The sequence below is a fragment of the Pelophylax lessonae genome (genome assembly GCF_965119305.1).
Source record: "Pelophylax lessonae genome assembly, chromosome: 6".
Lineage (NCBI taxonomy): Eukaryota > Metazoa > Chordata > Amphibia > Anura > Ranidae > Pelophylax > Pelophylax lessonae.
Window position 1 is genome coordinate 165,992,793 of NC_138773.1, and position 20,744 is coordinate 166,013,536.

General features: G+C 44.9%; 1 protein-coding gene across 1 annotated transcript in view; it reads right to left on the bottom strand.

Moving 5' to 3' along the window:
- Window positions 1-20,744, bottom strand: part of KATNIP (katanin interacting protein) — a gene marked incomplete at its 5' end in the record, with an annotated part of 198,564 nt that overhangs the window by 163,890 nt on the left and 13,930 nt on the right. Inside the window, 1 exon segment of the mRNA XM_082261741.1 lies at window positions 6,371-6,531. Coding sequence (XP_082117867.1) covers window positions 6,371-6,531 — 161 coding nt within the window.

The following is a 20,744-nucleotide window of genomic DNA, read 5'->3' on the forward strand; positions in this document are numbered from 1 at the left end:
TTGTGCTTCTTCCACATTAGTGTGTTTTTGCAATTTCCTCCAAGCTAGAATGGATGTTTTGGTCGTGATCAACAGGTCAGTCATGTTTCGGGGCTTCCACATGTCTGCTAGGAGTAGCAGATATAGATGGTCGACTTTACTATGTGCGGCTTCTATGTGTGACCAATGTATGCCTGGGTGCTCCGGGAACCATGTACGTAGCTGGGATAGTTGGGATGCCAGAAAATAGTCGTTTAGTTGTACCATACCTGTTCCTCCTACCTTTTTATGTCTGATAAGGTGAGCCCATGAACATCTGGGATGTTTCCCCTGCCATATATAGTGTTTAAGGATACGGTTGAGAGATTTGATCATTGCGGGTGGGAGAGGTACTGGGAGGGTACGAAAAACGTACAGAATTTTGGGGAGGGCCATCATTTTGAAGGCTGCCAGTCTTCCTAGCCACGAAAGTTCCTGGTACGATTTTTTGGTCAGATCCGATTGTATGTCTGTCATTAGTGGTTTGTAGTTGGCCTCTGCCAGAGAGGAAACCGATGGTGTCAGTTTTAGCCCCAAGTACGAGATTTCGTGGTCAGTCCATATGTACGGGAATTGTGATTCAAGGTGTTGTCTGGTGTGTTTTTGTATCCCCAAATTGAGGATAAGCGATTTAGAAAAATTCACTTTATAGTATGAGATGGCTGAGAATGACTCCAAAAGTTGGTGCAGGAAGGGCATAGACACTATGGGGTTGGAGATGGATAGGATGACGTCGTCAGCAAACAACGTTATTTTATGAGGGGTACCTCTAATACGGAAGCCGGAGATGTGGGGGTGTGAGCGAATACATTCAGCTAGTGGCTCCATCATCAGATTAAATATACTCGGGGACAGTGGGCAGCCTTGGCGGGTACCGTTGGTTATGGAGAAGGGCTTGGATAAAATGCCCGATAAAAACACCTGAGCGGAAGGGGTAGAATATAGTGCCAAAATGGCCGATAGAATCAGCCCCTGGAATCCAAACTTCTCCAAAACCAGCCGCATATATTGCCAGTAGACCCTATCGAAGGCTTTTTCAGCATCGATGGATAGCAAAAGGGAAGGGGTTTTTGATATCTCTGCATAGTGGATTAGATTAATGACTCGGCGCGTGGCATCTGCCGCTTGTCTTTGTCATGAATCCAAGCTGGTCTGGATTTATTAGGGTGGGTAGGATGGCAGAAAGGCGGGTGGCAATTAATTTGGCATATATTTTTACATCTGCGTTTAACAGAGAAATTGGGCGGAAATTCGCTGGGGTATCTGGTGGTTTGCCCGGTTTTGGGAGAGCCACTATGTGCGCTTTAAGCATCTCTGGGGGAAAAGTGCCAGATTGGGAGATCGTTCGGTAAAGTCGGAGCAGATATGGGGATAATATGTCCTGGAACTGTTTAAAATATTCATTGGTAAAACCGTCAGGGCCCGGGGATTTATCATTTGGTAGGTTGTGGATAGCATTGGTAATTTCCTCAGAGGAGAAGGGGGAATTTAAGGTCAGGAGTTGGGCATTCGTCAGTGCGGGAAGGCGGATTTTATTGAGAAATGACATAATACACTTGTCAGATGGGACAGGGCAGGAAGGGTCGTCTTTCAAATTATACAGCGCCCCATAGTAATCAGAAAACGCGTCAGCGATATCTTGGGGTTTTAGGAGCTTCTGCTTGGTGAAGGGGTGGAAGATATGGGGTATTTTGCATTTAGCTCTGCGGGCTCTCAAGCGGTTGGCGAGGAATTTCCCAGCCTTGTTGTGTTGCAAGTAAAATAGTAGCTTGAGGGATCGCATAGCCCTATCATGATCTCGGATCAATAGTAAGCGCAGTTCGCGTCGGAGGTTAGTTAGAGCCGCCGATTGTGTGTCAGTGGTAGAGGCCTTGTTGGCGACCTCCAATTTATGGATGTCCGCCAGCAAGGTGTCCACAGCCGTTTTGTGCGATTTCCTTTCTCTAGACTTGAGCTGAATCAGTATGCCCCTCATGACAGCTTTATGAGTATTCCATAAAATCTGTGGAGAAACGGTCGGGTTATCGTTAAGCTGGAAGAAAGATTTTAGGTGGTCTTTAAGCATAGCCGCATGTTGCTGCAGTTGGATCAGCCTATTGTCACATCTCCAGGTGGAGCAGCCAGGACCAGGCTTCTCCAGATGGATTGTGACAGATATAGCTGCGTGATCCGACCATGTGATGTCATGTATTGTAACCTCAGAGGTACGATGTAACAACCAAGAATTAAGAATAAAAAGGTCGATTCGTGAATATGACTTATGGCGGGCCGAAAAGAAGGTAAAATCCCTCTCTTCCGCGTGAAAACAACGCCAAGCGTCATAGAGATCCTCTCGGTGTAGCAGGTTCCCCATAGCCGGCGAGCGCCTGCCGCATCTAGAGGAGGTGTCGATCCGAGGGTCGGGGGGCAAGTTAAAGTCACCGCAGATGAGGAGGTGACCTTCCCTCAGCCCCCGAGCCTTTTTCAGGATCTTTCGCAGGAAGCACATTTGTTTAACATTAGGAGCATATATAGACACTAACGTTAGAGGTACATTATCAATAACACATATCAATATGACATATCTACCCTCCGGGTCGAGATGTGACGATTTAAGAGTGAACACCACCGAGTCTCTTATAGCGACCATAATCCCATTTTTCTTTACAGGAGCCGAGGCAAAGAAAGTGTGAGGAAAGTTCTTATGCTGGCAGTAGGGGGATGCGTCTACCTGGAAATGAGTTTCCTGGACTACCAGGATGTCGGCTTTTTGTGAGATGGCGTCTTTCCACAGGGTCCTCCGTTTGGCTGGGTGGTTAAGTCCATTGGAGTTAATAGATAAGATCTTCAGTCCCATGGGAAAGGGAGTGGAAGAGATGGGCTGGTTGGTCTGTGCATCTTGAGCTCGAAGATTGGATTGCTGGATCTGTGGTATGCCAGAGTGAATCCTGACAATCTTTTGGGGCAACAGGCGGGAGAGATAATGTGAAAAAGTTCGGAATCGACAATAGACACTGGATCATGGGAGCAAATTTTTGAGTGTTGCTTAAGTGTGCACTAAAGCAGGAGGTTGAACGCTGGTGATTGGTATCAACTAACTCCAACGGGAGTAACAGGGAGGCCTGTCGCCAGGCATAAAAAAGGGAATTCCTCGAGAGGTATTCGGGCAGGCAAGCCTGCAACATTTAGCAGGGTAAGGTACGGTGACATGTACCAAGGCACTGGACCAGGGAAGTCCGTAGATCAGGATAGAGTCTGAGGAGTGCCGTTAAAACTTGTTGCGGCGGTTGTGGACGGGCTTGGACCACCCAAGTGATGTGTTCGCTTTCTGAGGTGGCGCTGGATTTGGGGGCTGGGGGGGAATGATATTCCAGGTGCGAAGAAGTTCCAATCCGGCTTCCAGTGAGTGTATAGTTTTGGTGGACCCCTCTTTGGTGATGGACAGGCTTGCCGGATATTTCCACTTATAAGGAATGTCATGGTTTCGCAAGGCTTTGGTGACGGTTAACAGATTGTTGCGGCGTTGCATTGTATAGCGAGAAAAGTCCGGGAAGACTTGTAGGGTCCTTGCTTGCTCAGGCAGTTGATCTTTTTGTTTAAAGGCTAGGAGTATACCTTCTTTAGCTTGGTAATAGTGCATTTTAAGCAGCACATCTCTTGGCACATCTGCAGGAAGATGTGGGGGTTTGGGAATGCGGTGAATGCGATCGATCGTCACATCAGTGGGGGAGAAACCTGGAACCGCAGCTAGAAAGAGGTCCCTTGCAAAGTGCGGGAGTTGGTTAGATGAAACTGTTTCAGGTATGCCGCGTATCTTGAGATTACTCCTTCTCGAGCGGTCCTCCAGGTCCGCCAATTTGGATTTGATCCATGAGATATCATCTGCCTGAGACATATGAGCATCCACCATGGTGTTGAATGAGGTCGCAAAATCAGTCATTTGATTCTCCATGTGATCAACCCTGGATTCCACAACTTGTACACTTCTCTTACAGTCCTTCAGTCCAGAATACAGATCAGCCTGTAGGGAAGAGCGCAGCAGCATCACAATGTCCTTAAGGGCTGTGTCAGATATGGACTGACCTGTGGTAGGGAAAGCCGCAATAGGGTCCGGGATGGCAGTTTCCATATCGAGTGGATCCCCCGCCACATCCCCTCCCTGTGCAGGGCCTGACGTGTCAGAGAGTGAAGATCGCCTCAGCTTACTTTTGGCCGGGCTGTGAGTGGAGGGGGTCGACTGACCTGAGGCTGGATCTGGATCGTTGTCCGCCGAGAGTTGTGCATCTCGTAGGAGAGTTGCTGCTGCCAGAGCACTCGCCGCATCCCTGTTGAGAGAGGTCCGGGCGCCATTTTGGCTCGAGCGGCCCGCTGCTGGCGGGAAGTACAGGGTCAATTTGCGTGGCTGCGGCGGGTCCCTCTGTCTCCTAGACATCTCCGTTGAGTACACGGGTTCTCCGCCGTCCTAGGGGAGCGAATAGTGAGGGGAACTCGGCTTCGTAGAGGTGTATTCCCTGGTCCTGTGCCGGAGCTCCTATCTCATGCGGCCATGCACGTCCGCGGTAGCTCCGCCCTCCACTTAAAGTAATATTAAAGTCTTTTTTTTTTTAGTTTTTTATTTTAAATAACATGTTACTCTTACCGTACCTGCTCTGTGCAGTGGTTTTGCACAGAGTAGCTCCGATCGTCCTCTTTTCAGGTCCCTCGCTGGCGCTCCTGGTCCGTCATTGATGAGTGCCACCAGAGCAAGCAGCTTGCTATGGGGGTACCCGAGCTGAGCCGCAGAAGAGGAGGAGCCAGTGGGGGACCCCAGAAGAGCTTGACAATCCCAATAGGTAAACAGGAGTATTAGATATGTCTATTTAGAGGCAATCAACGCAGCTTTATTAAAATAGGAACCAAAAAAAAAATCACTTATCTTGGAAAGTTTTGAATATTGGTAGTGAAAAAATGTGTAAAAAGGTATCCTTTTCATTTTTTTTTCTCCTTTTTTTGAGTATATCAGAATTATTTTTCTCGTTCAAAAGGTTGTTAGGATTTTTCCAGTATTAACAGCAAACGGAAGATAAACAAATATCACACCATGTCATACAGAATACAGGTTTGTGTGAATGAATACAAAAGGATATAACAGAAAAAAAGAGGATGGCAAAAACGAGTACAATCAATTACGAGGGTTAATTGAACGTACCTTTTTCCCAGCCCCAGGCACCCCATAAGGGAACAAGCTGTGCCTAAGGGGGGGGGGGGGGGTTTCAGAATTATTTTTATTGATCCTTGATTAATATTCTTTTATTTTGGGACAGGATTACCAGATACCAGAAACCCAGACCAGGTTCTGCAGGCAGCCTGGACAGAGGCAGGAACAGGAAGGGAGTGCTGGCAAGGCATAAACAAGAGGATTAAGCAGGCCTGTTTGTAGAGACACGGACGGATGGTGACAGTGGGGTTGATTTACTAAAACTGAAGAGTGCAAAATTGGTTTCTATGCAGAGTTGCACCCTATCAGCTTCCATTTTTTTTTTTTTCAACAGATTTGAGACATGACTCAGAGATATGTGGCACCACATCCAAAAAATACACTACAAAAGAAATGGAAGGATGAGTAGGACTTTAAAGGTAGCCACTGGTGATCCCATAAGGAAACATAAGTACTCAACAGATAAAAAATATGAAATTTATTATGACAACATGACAAAAAATATTAAAACCATGTCATATGGAAAAAAATATATAATGGTAAATACAGTACAGTATCTCCCCAGACCAGGTGGGTATATAGCACAAGAACCTGTTATATGCCGTATCATCGCAATCCATTGGCTTATGATGCTTAAGATTCCTGTTTGGCCCAGATATCCAAAAGATCATTGCAGATTATGTGTTCCTTTATGCCAGATCTTAGCTTGATACGCTTAGCTATATACCCACCTCGTCTGGGGAGATACTGCACTGTATTTACCATATATATTTTTTTCCTTACGACATGGTTTTATTTTTTTTTTATCATGTTGTCATAATAAATTTCATATTTTTAAATCTGTTGAGTACTTGTGTTTCCTTATGGGAACACCAGTGGCTACCTCTAAAGTCCTGCTCATCCTTCCATTTCTTTTGCTTCCGTTTTTTTTTTTTGTCAAAGCCAAAATTAAACAAAATGGAAGTTAGAGGTTGATTGCCTACCATACACAACTGCACCAGATTTTGCACTCTCCAGTTTTAGTAAATCAACCCCAGTATGTCTAAGTTAGTTATTACATTTATCAACCCTGAAACCATGCTGTATTATTCAATTTACAATTTGATTGACAAAGAATGGCTAACACAGAGGAATATTGTAAAGGCATTCATATTTGCTCTTGAAAACAATACCCACCTTTCTCTTCTCGTGATTTTAAATCACCTCTTGCTAAATTGTGTGTGCTGTAATGTTTTCTCAACTCAGCATTTGCTCCATTTATATAGACAGAAAATCCTTGTTCCAGATGTTCTAATTTGACTTGTGTAGGATCCTTTGCTTTGCTAATGTTCTGTACCCTACAAAAATGCATGAGTAAAGCTTTGATCACTGAATACCAACAACAGAATGAATTAATAACCCCCATATCACTAACAGTATGTAATCTAATCAGGCATTTCAGAGAAGAAGGTCACCCAGTACCTCTAACAATCAGGCACCCATGATGCTGGCTTGCTTTATGAAATACCTTAAAATTATAGCATAATTCATTGAATTATTTGAGAACTAAAGCTTGTTTACATTCTTTAACTGTTACAGGATGTAAGTAAGCAAAATCATAATGTTTCTAAAGATCTTGCATAGCAATAGATAAGCAGCTGCCACTCAGGGAATGACAGTTGGGGAGACAACTGCCAGTCCTGTATTGCACTCGGACCTGCTACTGATTACTGTATTGTGTAGCTTTAACTTGGTCACTGCCTCCTTTCCTTTGAGCTCAGAGTTTCCAAACATCTTTTTTTTTTTTTTTTTTTTTTAAAAAAGGAGGGATATTCAATTCAATGGGTATCAGATCAATACACGTGGTGCTGGCCCACTCACTACAACAATAGGGGGTCGGGCTCTATGGTTATTCGCATCATATATATATTATATATATATATATATACACACACACACATACATACACACACACACACACACACACATATACAAAAAATTGGCAGACAGGTACAGTCTAACAAAAAGAACCATTAAATCTGAGCCTTCGAGGCATTAGAGGCCACTCTCAAAATGCAACACTAAAAATTACAAAAATATGAAATACCTAAATTAGATCACATAAATTATCAAAACAAAAATAAAAACGACCCACTTCCCACCACAATAAAAAGACAATAAAGTAAAAAAAAAAAAAACAAAAGGAAAAAAAAAATCCAAGCATTTAAAACTCACCCTCTTTAAGAAAACAATTAACCACCATCCCTACAAATAAGTAAGCAAGTGCACACGTCAGGGGCTACATACAAAATGTTGATTATGCTACACCTGTTCCTTATCGCTGCAAACGCTGGAGTGACAGCAATAATTGTGAGACCAAATACTCACAGTTAACACTAGACTAACAAACAAAACCAAAGAAATTTCCAAGCTCAACTTACCAACCAGCCTGCGACCAACCAAACTGACCTGTCTAACAATATGCGTTAAAAACAGGGGTTTAGTCTGCACACATTTGCAAATACATGTGCAAACTACAGGCCCTGTCAAGGCACCCCATTTTCTGTAGTCCTAACTATAATTTCTGTTGAGACAATGAAAGCACATGCATTTTAATGGATAGGTAGAGGGCTGGTGAGTATTGAAGGAGCCCACACCTCCTTAAAAAGTTCAGGGGCACACTGAACACCCAGCACATAGCATTATGGCAGCAGGGGGGTCAGTATGTTGCCTGACCAGTATATTATTCACGGCTAACGTGCCCTGTGTGCAGACTAAACCTCTGTTTTTAAACACATATTATTAGACAGGTCCATTTGGTTGGCTGCAGGCTCGTTGATAAGGGGAGCTTTGGAAATTTATTTGGTTTTGTTTGACATACGTCGTCCTTCCAGTGCTCCTTTCTGCAAAGACCAGTTATATGTGGGGGCAGTGGCTACTTGTTTGTAACACTAGACTGATAACCTGTAAGAGCTTTGTTGCAGCTTCACAAGCATTTTTAAGGCTTGGCATGTAGGGTAACTTTTTGCTTGGTGCAGCCTCATCTTTTATATTTTAGCAAAACATTGGGTAATATTTGCGTTTGTGTGTACTAAAATGAACTTTAGTGTATTTTTTTTGATGAAAACTTATGCTATTTTGATGCGACATAAAATGTTGGAATTACCGCCATTTTATTTTCCAGGGTGTCTGCTTAAAAATAATATATAATGTTTGCTGGATTTAACTAATCTTCAGTCCTAAAATGCCTATTTTAATGTGCGCCAGAAGGCAAAAATGGCTGGTTTAACTGGTAAACAGAAAAAAAAAAAATGACCCTTGCAGTGGGGCTGGCCCAAAGTTCAGGTTTAAACATATCTTCCCTCTCTGAAAAGCAAGCCCCTCCTCTGCCACTAGCCCTGGTTACCTGGCTAGCCTTAGTATCAAACTAGATGATGTAGCTGCACAACACTAGCACGTATGTTATTTGTAATAATAATCTTTTTGTCAACCACACAACTGTTATTTTCAGCTATCATTGCTGAGTAGGAGGTAAGAAAATCTGCTTGGACAGGTTCAACGAATATGTAAAACAATCTGAAAATTTAGAATTTTAATGTGAACCCCTATTAAAGTCAATAGGAGGAGACTTTTAAAAAACAATTTCTATTTTCAGGGCTAATAGGCAAGGTATTGTCAAACAAAGGGCATGGGAAGCTGGGTGCTGCCAGGAGGGTATTTTTAAAAAAAGTTCCACTTTGACAAGGAGCAGCTTCTTTAGCAAGGCTCAATGTGAAACATAAAAAATGCACAATTCTTTTAAATAACATGTTCAAGGGATGCCTTAAAGCTGCCTGTGAGGCTGCACATCTGTAGGATGTTCTACAGCAAAAGGGACCTTTAGAAAGGGAAAAAAATATATGAGGTGTATACACTATGTTGTCAAAAGGATAGGGACGCCTGCTTTTATATGCATACAACTTTAATGGCATCCCAGTCTTCATCCGTAGGGTTCAATATTAGATTGGCCCACCCTTTGCAGCTATAACAGCTTCCACTCCTCTTGGAAGGCTGTCCACAAGGTTTAGGAGTGTGTCTATGGGAATGTTTGACTATTCTTCCAGAAGCGCATTTGTAAGGTCAGGCACTGATGTTGAACGAGAAGGCTTGGCTTGCAATCTCTGCTCTAATTCATCCTAAAGGTGGTCTATCAGATTGAGGTCAGGACTGTGCAGGCCAGTCAAGTTCTTCCACCCCAAACTCGCTCATCTAGGTCTTTATGAACCTTGCTTTGTGCACTGGTCCAAACATTTGGTGGAGGGGGGATTATGGTGTGGGGTTGTCTTTCAGGGGTTGGGCTTGGACCCTTAGTTCTAGCGAAGGGAACTCTTAAGACGTCAGCATACCAATATATTTTGGACAATTTCATGCTCCCAGCTTTATGGGAACAGTTTGGGGATGGCCCCTTCCTGTTTCAACATGACTGCGCACCAGTGCACAAAGCAAGGTCCATAAAGACATGGATGATGGTCTTTACGGTTCTGGGGATTGGTCTGCTGTTGGGGAGACAGGCCGACTGCCCCATCTCCCTAGAGCCATGGAGACACAGTAGGTGCAAGGCAGAGACCAGCGGCGCTCCGCCCTGTTGCCAGCGCTTCAGCTGGGAGTAGGAGCTTCACTACATCAGCTTGTTGCTGGGAAGAGGGGGCACCTGCCCCGACTCCCTGGAGCTTCGGAGTAGTTGCTGGTGCTGGGCAGAGGTTGGTAGCACTCTGCCTTGATGTCAGCACTACTACTGGGGACCCCACATCATCCACTGAGGCTAACTGTTTGGGAGGGAGACCGCCTTCCTCCACTCCCAAACTGTAAATTTTCTCCTGGGTAGGGATAGACCGATATGGTTTTTACAGGGCAGATACCGATATTTTGGTGACAACGTATTGATATCGGCCGATATGAGCCAATATTTTGTACATTTAAAGTGGTAGTATACTCCGCTATTTGACTTTTACCTACAGATAAGCCTATAATAAGGCTTACCTGTAGGTACAATTAATATCTCCTAAACCTGCAAGGTTTAGGAGATATTCAACCTGCATGCAGCCGCTGACATCAGCGGCAGACCTTCAGAGCTCCTTGCCAGATCTTGCCGGAAAGTGAGCCTTGCCGCATGTGCGGGAGCGACGTCATCACGGCACCGGCCACTCACAGCGCCGGAGCCACCGAACCAGGAAGAGACGCCAAGGGAGCATGTCATCGCCCTCGTCGTTGTCCAGACGACAGTGTTGGGGATTTGTTCTAAGATAAGTATTTCATAATAAGCTAGTATGCGATGCATACTAGCTCATCATGCCTTTGTCCTGCAGGGTTTGGTTTTTTCATGAGTATACAACCGCTTTAATGTTTTGAAAAATAAAGACAATTTTTGACACAAATCTGGTACTGAACATGTGAATTTATGTTTAATGCTTAATGGCTGGCTGGCTGGCACCCTGTGGTTGGTGGCTGGCTGGCACCCTGTGATGGGTGGCTGGCTGGTACAGGGCCTGTGGGTGGTTGGCTGGTACAGGGCCTGTGGCTGGCTGGTACAGGGCCTGTGTGTAGCTGGCTGTCTGGCACCCTGTCTGTGGGTGGCTGGCTGTCTGGCACCCTGTGGTATGTGGTTGGCTGGCACAGGGGCTGTGGGTGGCTGGCTGGTACAGGGCCTGTGGCTGGCTGGTACAGGGCCTGTGGCTGGCTGGCTGGTACAGGGCCTGTGGATGTGGGTGGCTGGCTGGCACCAGGCTGCTATGGGTGGGTGTATGGCTGTGATAGACAGCCTCGTCTGGAGTCTGGACTAGTCTCGTGGGAGTGTAAGGCGAGGGAGGCGGCCTAAGAAGGCAGAATGACATCACAAAAATATTTGACAATATCGGCCAGTTTCGGGGCCTATACTGATATATCAGGGAAAGTACATATCGGCCCCCCCGATATATCGGTCTATCTGGGGAGAGAGGATGACCACCTCCTCTCCCAGGTCCTTGGCCTGTGGCTGGGGAGATGAGCCGACTGCTCCATCACCTGTAAACTCAGAAGACCGTTTCCTCTGCTCTGGTTGATTGTAGGGGAGGGAGGATAGCTTCCTCCCTTCCCAGACTGTGGATCTGTTGCTGGGGAGGGAGGATGACCACCTCCTCTCCCTGGTCCTTGGCTTGCCACTGGGGAAGTCGAATGGCTTTGTCCCCTCCCTGCATCTCAGACTGCTGCTGGGGAGTGAGGATGACCACCCCCTCTCTGTTTTCTATGGGGATCCTGGTCTGCCGCTGGGGAAGAAGAACTGCTACCTTATGACCCTGGGCCCTTGGAACTGCTGCGGTTGTAGGCAGAGGACTTAGACCCCTGCATTATTGCCAGCACTTCAGCTGGGAGTTAGAGCTTTGTTTCTCTGCATTGGCCTGTTGCTGGGGAGAAGGACTGCCTGCTCTGGCTCACTGGAGCTCTGGAAGTGTTGTGGGTACTGGGCAGAGGTCAGTGGTGCGCTACCCTTATGCCAGCTGTTCTGCTGGGAAATAAAATAAAAAATTGGTGGCCTAGCACCAATCCTCCAAGGTCACAAGTTGTTGTAGACAGAAGTTAGCAGCACTCTGCCTTGATGCCAGCTGTTCTGCTGGTGGCTCACTGGGTTGTTCCTCCTCAGCAGAAAAAAGTCTAATAAAACCCCAGCCTCTAGAATTGCTAAAAATCTAGGATATGGGCTGGCAGCACTTGGGCCAAGTTCCAGTGCTTCGTCGGATGACTTATAATTTATAACATCCATGGGTGCTGGGGCATACTGTTGAGTTTCGTTGAACAGTTTTTTATATGCTTGTTCCAGCTCCCATTCTTGTGGAACTATAAAGCCCAAGTCACTTCTCAATCTGAGCTCAATGGGAAGTTCCAACTCCCTAAACTCTCAGATGTCCTCCCATCTCCACTCTGCTGCACTACCGAAATGCGGATCCTTCTGAAGCATCTCAAATATCAATCCCAGGCCGCAGTAGTCATAGCCTTCTATATGATTGCTGTTCTTCAGCCAGGGACACACTTGGGTACCATACTATTCCAGCCCCCAATATCCATCGTCCAGAACCATTTCTATCTGGACCAGCCTATCCAGCTCTGTCAGCCATTCCTCCCAAGGATGCTCTCCTAGGAATGGTATACGCAAGTCCAACTGCAGCGAGTACAGTTCCATGGATGCAAGGAGGACCTTTCCAATTGTCTTGCTCCACTTGAAAAGCCTTCATCCAGAGCTCCCGCCAGATCCCGTCTCTCAATTTCAGTACGTCCCAGGCAGAACCAAGCTCTCCGTCCTGCGCGAACATCTCTTGTATTTGCCACTGGAACTCTGCTTTCATGGTGACCGGCTCCTGGAACACTTCTTCGATATCACCAGACACTGAGTCCTAATGGAGGCTTGGACTGCTCAAATGGAGGAAGAAGATCCCACCTCTGACACTTTTTTTGTGAGGGAGCAGGTACCTGAAGACTGTGGGACCATTCAGAAAGTGCAGCACGACTCGCGTATGGACAGTAGGAAACCAGCTATAAAGCCTGAAAGCTTCACTGCCAGTTTCCCTTAGTGAAGATGCCGGCGCTGCGCCCAAAGCCGATTGAAGAATCAGCTCTGACGGGGTGCTGAAATCGCTGGATCCTTGCCCTGGACAGGTAAGTGTCCTTATATTATAAGTCAGCAGCTACAGTATTTGGGTTAAAAAGTCTGTCAGGATTCAGCAGCAGCTAGGGAGACCAGACACATAGCAACACATGGAAACTGAGACCAAACAATGTACATAGCCTGAAAGTGTGGTTTATTTACAGTGAAACATACAAACAAGCATACACAGCAACCAGTGAACATAGGCAATACCAGCAAACAAAACCCAACCCCAAAGACAAAAATAACTAATGAACCAAGGGCAGAATATAGAATATTTGACACAGTCCTGACCTCAGTATCTGAGGAAAAGGGATTTAGGAGTAATTATTTCAGAAGACTTAAAGGTGGGAAGACAATGTAATAGAGCAGCACGAAATGCCAGCAGAATGCTTGGATGTATAGGGAGAGGTATAAGAAGTAGAAAGAGAGAAGTGCTTATGCCGCTGTACAGAACACTGGTGAGACCTCACTTGGAGTATTGTGCGCAGTACTGGAGGCCATATCTCCAGAAGGATATAGATACTCTAGAGAGAGTTCAGAGAAGAGCTACTAAACTAGTACATGGATTGCAGGAAAAAAAAACTTACCAGGAAAGGTTAAAGGACCTTAACATGTATAGCTTGGAAGAAAGAAGAGACAGAGGGGATATGATAGAAACTTTTAAATACATAAAGGGAATCAACTCGGTAAAGGAGGAGAGCATATTTAAAAGAAGAAAAACTACCACAAGAGGACACCGTTTTAAACTAGAGGGGCAAAGGTTTAAAAGTAATATGAGGAAGTATTACTTTACTGAGAGTAGTGGATGCATGGAATAACCTTCCTGCAGAAGTGGTAGCTGCAAATACAGTGAAGGAGTTTAAGCATGCATGGGATAGGCATAAGGCTATCCTTCATATAAGATAGGGCCAGGGACTATTCATAGGATTCAGATATATTGGGCAGACTAGATGGGCGAAATGGTTCTTATCTGCCGACACATTCTATGTTTCTATGTTTCTATGTAACCAACAACTGACAATCTACAAATATCTACCTTATAAGGGATGTGGGAACAAGGAATACAGGGATGCAAGGAAGAGGGGTACAAGAGCAGAGAGCAGGAGCAAGGCACATGGGTACAAGATAGATTAAGACTCAGGATCGCAGGAACAAGGCTCTGGCAACAAGAAGGCAATCACAATAGTGATGCCCTTGAGAAAGGGAGGAGCAGCCTTAAATAGCCACCTGGCAGCTGAATACAGGTGTAAGTGATTATAAAAGCCTGCTGGCTTCTGGGAGACACCTGCTGGTGGACACTGGAACTGCAGCATTTAGCCCAGGGCAACACAGTGCCTCCGGAAGGTGAACTTAATCCTAGCAGAGTCAATGCTTGTTTGAGCACAAAGGCTCCAAATCAGTATCCATGTCCTAGGTTCCCAGACTCCAACAAAAAAAAAAACACCACTCTTCTGCGCTTAGAGATGGGCCTCATGAAACGTATTGCTCAGGGCTCTAATACTTGTCCACCTGGGATAGCACCAGCCTTGCTGCCCTCTCAAGACTGGGGATGTCAAGATGCACTGGAATTAAGGATCTAGCTTCGAGAGAAAGAGTCAACTTATTTTTTATTTTTTTTGCAGAGTAATTGTGGCACCATACATCTGTCATTTACAGAAAAGGAAAGAATCACCTAGTAATCAGTAGCTCAGATTTGATCAGCCCCTTCATTAGCTAGGGTGGAATTAAATCTGACATATAATCAATACTATCACTATTACCATTAATATGGGTTTTAATGGATTTTTTTTAGGAGTTTTAGATTTATATTTATAACTACCAGTCAACATTGTAGGGATATATATTTCATGGCTATATATACACATATATATATTATACTTTTTATAGATACATTAATGTAGAATGTTTCAATATTTAATTGCTATTACTTTGGTTTCCCCCTTTATAGGCAATAAAGTGGTCTATATCCCTCACTTGAGTGGCCCTTGGAAGCATGGCAATGGCATTGTTATTAATAGCATTTGGTGTCTTTGATGTGGGAGGCGTTCGCAGTTAGGGGCGGAAGGGACGCAGATGCTGCCGGCTCGGAAATGACGTGGGCAGGATTGATGTCAGTGGCTTGGAACGCAGGAGGCGCCCGCACTTCCTGGTAGCAGCGGCATGCGTTCCAGCCATTCCAAAGCCCTGCCATCATGGGAGATCCCACTCGTTGCCTCTGTAGGACATCGATCGGGATACCTGGAGCATCCCTGGCCTCTCTATTCCCCTACTCCCCCTTTCCTTTTTTTCCTCCCAATGTCTTGTTTTTTTTCCCAACAACACCCCCCCTTCCCCCTCCACTGGAGTCATGGAACAGATGAATGAGTTATCATCTATACACTCACTTTCCAATATGACATCAAAGGGTGAGCTTTTTTAGGACAATGATGTAATATTGTATGTATATGCTTTTTAAGTATTTTGCTCATAATGAATTTTATAAGTATCATTTTGCAATGTTTTTATACACCCAATATATGCCTTTGCATTATGTGCTTTGAGGGGGCCTAACAATGCTGGGTGGGTTGACAGACACCATAGGATCTCACACACCCATCTGGGAGGGGCTAGCCCTGGTTTACACCTCTTTGCAATGAGTCTGGTTCTATTAATATAGAGCTTGAGATACAGTACAGCAGGCTCTGAGGAAGAGGCGAGACCTCGAAAACGCACCAGCCAGTCGCCGTAAGGACTTCAAATCTGTGATGCGACAATCTCGAACACCCCCGAACCCTGCCCCCCCCCCCAGTCCTAGGCAAAATGTTCTTTCACACAACCGGTCCCCAATGTCAAAAATGTTGAGGACCACTGGTATACATTCCAAGAAGCTCACTTCAATTGCTGCAATTATAGATTTAAATACCAGTCCTCTTGGTGGCGGCTGGTTTTCACATCTAGAGTTTGTTTGTTTTTTTCAATGTATTTCTGGTGTGATGTTATTTGTTGGATACTTCCACCTGTGACTATTGCTCATACTTTCTTTCATCGGACATTTCCATTCTTATGCAGGATGTATGTTTCACATGGTGTCTGGGCTGACTTCCAATAGACAGACATCCCTCTAAGGGAGTTTCCTCTTTGACCCATGCTTACCTCTGTCTTCATTTCCCAATCTTTGGCTGTTTGGTCTCTAAGTAGGGACCTGGCGATAGTTGGCATTTAACAACTTTTTTTCTGCATGCTATGTGGTGCTAGATGCTAACCAAGTTGTCTTGGGTAACTATGTACTCTAAATAAACAAGCAAAAAATTGGGGGAGCAAACCCTGAACATGTATATCTAAAGCCGGTGCAGCTATGGACCAAGCAACATGTATATTAAAAAAGAATAGCGCAACCATGCAAAAGAAATGACTATTAAATATGGAGACAATCCATAAATAAAAATGGGGATTTAGTCCCACCATATGGCCATATCGTGCTCAAGCCCACCACTGCGTCAAAGTACCCCATTATTAGTGGGTCCTACACTATCCATAAAAAAGGGGTGAATCCAGCCTCTCTTACCCTTGGAGACAACACTCCTTGCTGGGATGGATGTGCTAATGCACTACAAAGGACTCCTCCTATATCTACTTGATGGTGGACTCTGATAGAGACACACCCACCTGTACTCTATCAGAGTCCACCATCAAGTAGATATAGGAGGAGTCCTTTGTAGTGCATTAGCACATCCATCCCAGCAAGGAGTGTTGTCTCCAAGGGTTGGAGAGGCTGGATTCACCCCTTTTTTATGGATAGTGTAGGACCCACTGATAATGGGGTACTTTGACGCAGTGGTGGGCTTGAGCACGATATGGCCATATGGTGGGACTAAATCCCCATTTTTATTTATGGATTGTCTCCATATTTAATAGTCATTTCTTTTGCATGGTTGCGCTATTCTTTTTTATGTACTCTAAATGTTTTTCCAAATATGACTTTTTTTTTTTTTTTTTTTTTTTAGGTATGCATACAAAGCTTTTTAAACAGTTTCATTTTTTTTTTTATTTCCTTATTTTATTAAAGATTTCCTATCAAACATATAAAAAAGGGGGGGTGATTTTACAGTAGCCATACATCAAGATATCCTCCCTATTTACTCCTCTTAATACTGAGCTCGATCTTGACCCAGCTGTGTGCCTGTCTGCAGCAGCGCTGCTCTTCTCTCTTCTCTCTCTAGGAGCCTCGGCAGCAGCTGATCAATCAAACCTGTAAGCAGAGAGCGGGAAGCAGGGCTGGGCTGCGTTGTGTGTGCGTGTCAATGAGCGCACACAGCTTGGCTCTGGAGCGAAGCCCCAGGTGTTCCCACATAACAAGCGGCTTGCAATAAGGGCAAACTCAAAAGAAGAGGAGCCTGGAGCACCAGCAAGGGACCCCAGATGAGCAGGTTTGGGGCATGGAGCAGGTAAATATACCATGTTTTTTATTTTAACCACTTCCCGCCCTGCCTATAGCAAAGTAAGGACTAGGCGGGACTTTCGTCAATCCGGGTGGACGTCCTTGCGGAACTGGCCACTTTGCGGCGTAATCTGTCAGCAGCTATCCATTGGACACAGCCGATGACTGATCAGTGTACCGGCCGCCGCTGGTCACAGTGATCACAGTCCACCTTTACCATACAGTATATATACACACGAAAAACACCCACACCCCAGTAACTTACTAAAATTAATTAAAAATTGCAGCTGCTGTCTACTACCTCTAACAAAACAATAAGCTACAGTAAAACCTTGGATTAAGAGTAACTTGGTTTGAGAGCATTTTGCAAGTCAAGCAAACATTTTTTTATTAGGATTTTGACTTGATAAACAAGCAATGTCTTGATATACAAGTAGCATCATGTCACAAATGAGTATAAAAGACAAGAGAGGCGCATCTAAGTGTAGCAATATGATTACATTTAATGAGGGTACAACATTTAGCAACTCACATGGTTGATGATTACCGTATATACTTTAGTATAAGTCGACCCGAATATAAGCCGAGGCCCCTAATTTTACCACAAAAAAAGTGGGAAAACTTATTGACTCGAGTATAAGCCTAGGGTGGAAAATGCAGCAGCTACCGGACCCAACTAGACCCCCACGAGACACAAAACAGGGGCTGCGGGCATGGTACAGGAGATGGCGCAGGTCATGGCACAGGTCATGGTAAGGGCATGGCACAGGTCATGGTAAGGGCATGGCACAGGTCATGGTACAGGTCATGGTACAGGCATGGCACAGGAGATTGTATAGGCATGACACAGGTGATGGTATAGGCATATGACAGGTGATGGTACAGGCATATGACAGGTGATGGTACAGGCATGGCACAGTATGTACAGGCATGGCACAGTAGGTACAGGCATGGCACAGGAGATGCAGTGCTGCGGGCATGGTACAGGAGAATGTCCTGTACCATGCCCGCAGCACTGCATGAGGAAATGCAGGGGCTGCGGAGGAGTCTCTCTTACCTGTCGGTGAGGCGCCTTCGATTTAAAAATCGCGCATCCTGGCACCAATCCGTCACCACGAATGCGCCGCCGATGCTCGGGAAAGCCCGTACACGTTTGGCTATTCCCGGTCATGCGGTGCATGCACGGTGACACGTCGGCGCCGGGCGGTGCCATTTTTAAAAAGACAGTGACTCGAGTATAAGCCGAGGGGGGCTTTTTCAGAAAAAAAACATGCTGAAAAATTTGGCTTATACTCGACTATATACGGTAAAACAGGCACATCTAAGTATGCAGGCATCCGGGGGGAAAGCTGTCAATATAGACCGTCTTCCTTACGGCCATCAATGTCCTCCCTTCCACGCTGCACTCCACGAGAGCTTCAAGCATCGCTTTCAAATCGCTCTACTGCAGGGTAATCTTCCGGTCACGATTGCAGACTGACAGCGGTGAGAGCCGGCGGTGAGGAGGATGGTCTATGTGGACAGCTTTACCCAGGATGTCCCTTAGATGTCCCTCTTTTAATCATCAACCATGTGAGTTTCTAAATGTTGAACCTTTATTAAATGTAACCATGTTGCTACACTTAGAGGCGCCTCTCTTCTCTTTTATACACTGTAGCTCCTGCTGGATTTTGCTTCTAATCTCCTTGTGGAGGCGCCATTTGTGGATGGACATTTTATGGTTACACAACCTATCACATTGCTATAAATCTTTTATATGGACTATAAACTGAAGGACTTCTGAATAAATGGTTGTGGAACGAATCATCGGAGTTTCCATTATTTCTTATGGGGAAATTCGCTTTGATATGCTCACAATCCAAGGTTTTACTGTATTTAGTGCTTGCTATAGTTCTCAATACGTGCCAAATTATATGATGTATGTGCTCATTTCAATATTCATATAACATTTCTATTCCATGAAGATCAAAACGTAAAAAACAAAAGTGAACTTACATTGCCAAACGATAATCACTAGTAAAAAAAGTTTAAAAAAAATTGTCCACACATGAAAAGTAAAAATAAACATGTTACAAAGTCCTGGAGTAAGTGCTTGTGCTTCAACACCCAGGCCGACTATCTTATTGCTATTCCACCTCATGCTTGTGTGATATAAACCACACGCACCGGATTTCAATGACTGTACAGCAAGAGGAGTCAATAACACTTTCTTGGTCACTGCGGGACCTATCCTGATCTCTCTATCAACCTCTGTCCTGGATGCTGTCCCCTCCTTGAAGTGGTCCTGGTCTTTAGCCACTTCATTCAATAGGCAGGAGTGGCTTGTAAAATGAGAAAAGGAGAGGAGTCCTCTCATAGTGTAAAACTACTTTGAGGTTTTTTTTTTTTTTTTTTTTAAGTAATATTAACCGCTTGCCGACCGCCGCACGACTATGTACTGCGGCGGTCAGCCCCTCACAGGCAGAGTGACGTATCGGTACGTCACTAGCCTGGGAGGGCCGGGGGAGCGAGCGCGTCACTGACCCCCCCCGCGCGTGTGACCGGCGGACCCGATGTCCGCCGGCCACTCTGCGATCGGCGGGGGAGAGGGAGAAAGTCAGGCAGCTTGTGTAAACAAGCTGCCTGTCATTCTCCTCGGTGTAAAGACACTGATCACACGGATCTACTATGTAGATCCGTTGATCAGTGTCCTTACAGCTCAAGCCACAGCCAATCACAGTAGAAAGCACGCCCCTAGGGACACACACAGCCCCTCCCTCCCAAATAAAGTTAACCCCTTCACTACCAGTGTATTTTTACAGTAACAGTGCATATGTATAGCACTGATTACTGTAGAAATGTCACTGGTAACCTTAAAAGTGTCAAAAATGTCAGTCAAGGGTCTGATCCCAATGTCGCAGTACCGCAAAAAAAAAAAAAAAAAAATCGCATTACGCGTTAAAAAAAAAACACCAAAAATGACAAAAATCTTTCCCTTTGTTAGTAAACGCGATAACTTTTGCGCAAACCAATCAAAATACGCTTTTTGCAATTTCTTTTACCAAACATAGGTAGCATAAAACAAATTGGCCGAAAATGTTAAAAAATTTTGATTTTTACATTTATTTTTGGGGGAATTTCATATAAAAAAATGTGAAAAATATTGTTATTTTTGCAAAATTGACGCTCTTTTTTTGTTTATAGCGCATGATCAAAAAATCGCACAGGTGATCAAATACCACCAAAAGAAAGCTCTGTTTGTGGGAAAAAAAGGACGCCAAATTCGTTTAGGTACAGCGTCGCACGACCGCGCAATTGTCCGTTAAAGTCACGCAGTACCGAATCGCAAAATACCCCCTGGTCGTTTAGCAGCCAAATCCTCCGGGGCTTAAGTGGTTAAAACAGTTACAAAGCCACAAAGTAATTACATTGGTTTGCCAAACAAGATGGATGCTGCCTGTTCCCCAGAGTGCGCTCCACCTACAGACAAGAAATAATGTGGCGGAAGTTCCGCTTGA